Raw genomic sequence first — 6,337 nt, 5'->3', positions numbered from 1 at the left:
AATACTGTGTGTGAGAGCCACAGTGCCAAATAGTACTTTAAAATACTGTAATATAAAACCATTAAGACTCTGAAGCTTACATTTCAGAAAGGGAAGAGAAGACCAGAGCTCTAATTTAACTCTGCAGATTAGTAAATTTTTCCTTATTGTTGGAAAACTTAAGTCTTGAAACGGTTATTCTGGTCTTCACTCAGTAATTCTATACAAGTACTAGTGATAAACATAATAATTATCATGCAAATGCAGTTTAAGTGGAGTAACAAATTTTAATAATGCATTACACCTCAGTACTTGGATGGTATTCTCAACAGGGGAATCAAAATGTTTCTAACGCTTTGCAAAGCAAATTGCTGGATTTTGCAAATCAAACACGCCCCAGAGCATTAATAAAACTTAGAAAAGTGAAGTCGTAACTTTAGATAGTGTTCAAGCTGCATCATAACAATAGATTTTAGCTGTGGTCGTAGTTGAGCTGCTTCTTGTGTATTGTTTCTGGAGTAACATCTCAATGAGCAATAATTACATCAATAATCACTTAGCATTTACATTCAACACAGAGAATATGGATTGAGCATGAAAAGGAAGAATGGAAAAAGTTGCCCCAGCAAACAGATCTGACAAGTGGTTGCATGCTACTATGTGCTCTTCATGGCAAGTTGTGGTTTTCGGGAAGAGTAGCACCCCGCTGCCTGGGAACTTGCAATTTGCTGCTCCCTGCCTGGAGCGGAGTGCAACAAACCACGAGCCTTGGTTTTACAGTGGTGTCTTTTTTTCAAAGAGGGCCAGATTTGATGAAGTGAAGGGCCATGAGGGCCGACCAAAGGATTGAAGTGGTTGAGGGGTGTTTTTTTTAGGATTTTACCCCAGGAAATGGAACTGCCACAGGGGCCGGATTAAACCGACCTGCAGGCTGGATTAGGCCCCCGAAACAGACTTTGGACATGCTTGGTTTAGCACTATGTGCAAACCGGTGGTGAAGGTTTCTCTCCCACCCAAACGCAAGCCCTGGTTCTAACATAATGCCAAGTCGTGGCTCATGGTTTGTGTGCTTAGAAGCACACTGCCTGTTCACTGTAAGCTGGTGTGTACCGTCCTAGCACAGGTTAGATTAATGAAATTTTTGGGTTAGTAGTGGGTAAAAAAATACATTCAGTATTTTTTTAAAAAAACACCACCACCACCTTTCTCATCATTTCAGCCTGCTGCTAGACTTCCCTATTACGAATGCAGTTTCCAAGTTACCACCTAGCTATTACCACCTTTCTCTCAATAGGAACCATTCTCAGAAATATTCATTTTCATTGGCTGGTAAAGTACAAATACATCCTAATAGTTTTGCTGAAACTATTTTTAATAACAAATCTATGTTCTTGCTCCCATGGCATATTGAAAAATGTATCCGAAACCTACATGTCATGAAACACACACACACTCACACAACCACAAACACGTGTGCATGCAAGCATTTGTAAAGCAAATCCTTTCATAATTGATATAAAATTGAAAAGCGGAATATTTGTTAGAGTATGTTAAATAAACATGCAAAATCAAGTTTCATCTTGCTAAATGATCATGAATATTTTGAAGAATTCCAGGGAAAGTCAGTTCAGGTAAAAGATTAGTTATAAATGTTTTACTTTTAAAAACAATAGAAAAAGGGAAATGTCATAAATTCTATTATCCAAGGATAAGATAATCCAGACTTGAGTATGTTACATCACAACATTGTTTATTATGTGACTTTTTACAATACAAACAAAAATACAGAAATGCAGTATATGAATACAGCTAAATGTAAAATTGTGACTTTTCTCTCAAGAGGCCATGATTCTCTTTTCTAGTAGAAGACAGACCGCACACAGGTAGAAACAGGTTGGTAGTTAACTCCACATTTTTTCCTAGAAATGACCTATAAATGCATTTTCCTGCTACTTACCATAAAATGTAAAAAGGGAGTTAAAGGAAAGGTTTTATCAACTGGTTCCTACCATATGAAAGAAACTACATTCTATTTAGCAGGGCCAATATATGGAAAAATATCTAAATTATATGTTATTACAAAAATGAAGCAGTAATGAAATTATTCTGGCTAGAGTAGTTACTAAATGAGAATAGCATATATTTAAAGAATCCAAAAAAAGTTGTTTTTTAAAAAAAGCTTTTAGGTGCCCCATAAGCCTATAAGTTTTGTTTTTCCATGTGTATTTTCAAACAACGGAAGTGTCAAAAATAGGGTCAACTGTGTTAGACTAAATTACATTATTATATATGCTGCACTGAATGGAATTTTTTTTATATAATAGAAGCATAGTTCGTATTATATTATGGCAATGTATCCTTATGGAAAACTTTCCCAAGTCCTTGTATACTGGAATATCCTGTAAACAAAATCAAACCACCAGAACATGATTGTACAACAGTAAAATGTTATTTTGCAGTAAAATGACTTGTTTTCCCCCCCTTTTTATTTTAAAGGGGTAACTTAGAGCTGGTTTGTTTTCCTAAGTATACAACACCCTAAATAATTCAAGGCATCTCAAGTGCCCTCAAAATTAACCAAAAAAAAAAAAAAAAATTTTTTTTGTCATGCTGTTAAATCCAAAGATATGGACACAACTGGTGCAAGATTGGTCAAACAGATCCAACACACACATGTCCAGGCTGGAATATTGGCAACTAATACATAACTGGTGGTCATAAGTATATTTAAAATATCTTCCCTTTCTTCTTGTTCTTTTCCAAAGTTCTGTAAAAGAAGAAAAGGAAAAATCATTATTCAGATATGTTTACATATGTGATCTTCTGCTTGTTTAAGCACAGCACATTACAGTAATTACCGCATTCTTCAGCGCATCAAGCAAGCAGTGTAGGGGTCCCCAAACTTTCTGTGGGCATTCACATAAAATTAACGTCATACAGGGACTTGGCCAGTCACAACATGGCTGCCATTGAAGGTGTATTATTGAAAGTGGCCCTCGCTCATTTACATTGTGTTTGTGTGTTTCTGGGTACTGAGAGGGAGGAAACACGCGAACAAAACACGGACCTGCAGACCCCAGAGAAAAGGATAAGCACAAGGGCACAGTCCCTAAGTGAATATGAAGCAAAAAGCAGAGGGGAGTAACAAAGCAGAAATTCAAGAAGGGCATTTTCGCTGGCCAGGTTTAATTCAAATCCATCAAACCTCCTTTGGGGAAGGTTCTCAGGCAGGGTGGAAGGAGAAAGAACTTGCCCATGTGAAGAGCACCTGGTGGAAACCTTTACACATATGGCTCTTAATTGTAAACTATATGCTGATCTCCGTCAGCAATTTCTAGATCAACTCTGTACCCCCAAATGGAAACCAGAGTTGGAGGTCATACATTTTCTATTACTGGGGAATGATCAGGAGCTCACCAAGTTACTGGCTAAATATCTCTATTTGGTTTTTTGTCGTTGAAATACACTGCAGACGTCTGATCTCCCTGGAGGCCTAGAGATGTGATGATAGACTGCTCTGCCTCCTTTCTTTTAGCAAATGTTTTGTTCCACTGGGGGAGTAGTAATGATGATGGTGGTGGTGGTGACAAAGCAAAGACCCTCAAAGAAGAGGGAAACAGCACCAACTGACCCAGAGAGGAGCAAAGGGGAGAAATACACAAACCATTCCTTTCCTTCTCTCCAACTGGTTGCCTGTCCTCAACCTACCCCCACTTTCCCCAGCTAGGTTCATCTTCTTCTCCTTTTCCTCTCATCACATTTTTTCTTCCTCCTAGTCACTCTTGTTTTCTACTGGGAGGGCAGCAATCTTAGCCTGGAAAACTAGTGGAATGAGGAAGGAGGAAGGAACAATACTTTGCCCTCTTCTCTCCGAACTCTCCATCTTTTCCAGGCTGAGATATACATCTGCGAAGTATATTTACCATGGCCATTTTCCAGGATAACTGTACATGTGGAGCAGTTCATAGCAAGGACAAATATGATATGTCACACGCGCGTAAGATGGCATTTTACCAAAATGAGCAGAGATAACGTAGTTAAATCTGAAGTGGGAGCTTCCTGTGATAGCACAGAACCAGATGGTGGAGAAGCAGAAAATGAGCTGGTGAGAGTGGTTTAGGAAGTACTGTTATGAGCAGGGTTGGCAGTCCTAAGGAAGGAATTGCAAGAAGTGGTTTGACAACAGAGGAGGAATGGCGATTCCAGGCATAGACTGGACAGAACGGAAAGTGGAACAGAAATGGGAATGGGCCATGGGGAATTTCCCCCTTCAACCAAGCAGCTTAAACATTTCTAAGGGGCTGCTTCTGGTGATACTGATATGGCCAATATGATGCCCTGTTTCAGGAGCCCTTAGAAACAACATAGGATGTGGGGGTTGGCTGGGAGGAGAAAGGCAAACTGGTGAAAATAGCCTCCTTCTCTTTTCTACTGAATGGAGCCTCTGCTGTATCAATGTGTCTTCCATCAGCAGAGGGACTCCACTGGGATGCAACCCACAGGACTATACACAGGTAAGCCATTACTTGCATGTGTTATCCCTGAAAGGGATTGTGCAGGAACAGGGTATTGACTCCTGCGGTGGGGGAAACTGGTAGGACCTAAAATCAGAACTCTTTCAGAAAGGACTGCAGTTACGACTCCAACGCACCTCGAAGAATTCTGTTGTTCCAAAATACGTTGCTGAGCTTCCCAGTTCGCCTTTTCGTCCTCGAACTGGCGGCGTTTTTCCTCTAATTCCTTGTGTTGTGCCTCCAAGTTCTTTTTCATCTGCTCATGACGCCGCTGGAGCTAAGGAACAAGAATGCAAAAGATGGTAAGGTTTCTCATCTGTGTTCAAGGGGTCGGTCAGAAAATGAAAAAGAGATCAGTGATGTTGTAAGTAAAAAACAGACAATAAATGAGCACGTTGGCTTGGACCCAGACCACATTACTTGCACTTAATAACCACTGAACTCAATGGAAGGTGAGCAATGACTAACATTTCAACTTTGATTTCAGGGGGACCCAAATGCAACTGACAATCTGGATCCAGCCCCGTATTTATTTTATTTTTAGCAGGCATTTTAATGTTAAATGCTATTATGTTCAGACCTTGGACAAAGCACTGTCTTATTCTCACCCCTTCTCCTTTGTGATCTAGTTTGACCTTTAAAGCAAGTTTCGCTACTGAATAATTTCCCTGTCTATCCAAAACAGGAAGAAAAGCTGCTGTGGTAGGTAAGACCAAGGGTCAAACCATGGCTGAACTCTACACTACGTACTGGCTGTTGCTTTTCAAGGAGATATTACAATGGATCTTAATTTAGGATGAATTTTTTAAAATCTCAGCTTAAGCAATCACGACAATCCTACATTCTTGAAAGTTATGGATCTGAGTTTCTCTTGGCTTCATGGAAGATCACTATTTGATACATAACACGAGTTAAAAAGGTGCATTCAGCTCAAGTTATATCAGTGTAAAAATAAAAATATTGCCATAATGGTAAAATCATGGCCAAGAACTCCACAATGTGAAAAGTCACAGAACATGATGTGCATTTACAGTTGTTGGGCACACACGAATAGGGATTTATTGATCACCCACATATATGTCCACTTGAGCTCATCTAATTTCCCCGGGAATCCACTTACAACTGATTTTCTATTGACTCACAGTGCTAAATAAATATTGTCCTGTAATTCAAATATTATAATGTTTGCTTTATCCAGTACATGCTGCCACAGCAATACATACCTCTGCTTCAGAGTCCTTCAGTTTCTGAACTTTTTCTTTGACCTTCATCTCAAAGACTTGCTCCATTTCCATTTCCATTTTCTTCATCTTTGCCACATGTTCTCTCCGCTCTTCCTCCATTTGCGCCAGGGGGCTCCTGCCATAAATGAAACAGATGCTTGGTTATTCAATTTTCATTTGGAAACACAAATTCAGTGAAAAGCCAATAGACACACACGGAGACAGGAAGCAAGCTACTTTCGGAAAGTGAAGTAGTGCCAACGAATAAATGAGGGTGATCAAGTGCTTCCTTGTCACATTTGTTTCAAGTTTACAAATTGGCGTGAACATCTAGTCTAACAGAGGATGAAACCACGTGGCTGGGGTCTGTGCTTCACCTGCAATGGTACAATTTCTTAGAAATAGCACTTTGTGAAGAAGGAAAAAACCACACAGAGGTAGTGAGATTTAACACCACAGATCAGGTGCACATGCAATGGATAACCTTGGACAACAATATATTTCAAGGAATAATTCAAGTGTGTTATGTTGAAACAGGGCTACATCCAGAAATGTTCTTTATGGGGCTCCAGAATTTCTGCTGGGGTGTATTTTAATACACATGCATTGCACATGCCACTA

At 39.6% G+C, this 6,337-nt stretch overlaps 1 protein-coding gene across 2 annotated transcripts in view; it reads right to left on the bottom strand.

The window, feature by feature from the left end:
* Positions 1-1,708: 1,708 nt before the first annotated feature.
* Positions 1,709-6,337, bottom strand: part of SEPTIN7 (septin 7) — a 37,951-nt gene continuing 33,322 nt past the window's right edge. For both annotated transcript variants that reach the window (XM_053410518.1, XM_053410520.1), the window contains 3 exons: positions 5,717-5,852; positions 4,631-4,770; positions 1,709-2,746 (listed from right to left, as the gene is read on the bottom strand). In XM_053410518.1, coding sequence (XP_053266493.1) covers positions 2,707-2,746; positions 4,631-4,770; positions 5,717-5,852 — 316 coding nt within the window. In that variant the 3' untranslated portion in view covers positions 1,709-2,706. The remainder of the gene's footprint in view (positions 2,747-4,630; positions 4,771-5,716; positions 5,853-6,337) is intronic.

This window comes from Podarcis raffonei, chromosome 12 (assembly GCF_027172205.1).
Source record: "Podarcis raffonei isolate rPodRaf1 chromosome 12, rPodRaf1.pri, whole genome shotgun sequence".
NCBI lineage: Eukaryota > Metazoa > Chordata > Lepidosauria > Squamata > Lacertidae > Podarcis > Podarcis raffonei.
This window is presented reverse-complemented; position numbering and strand designations above follow the sequence as displayed.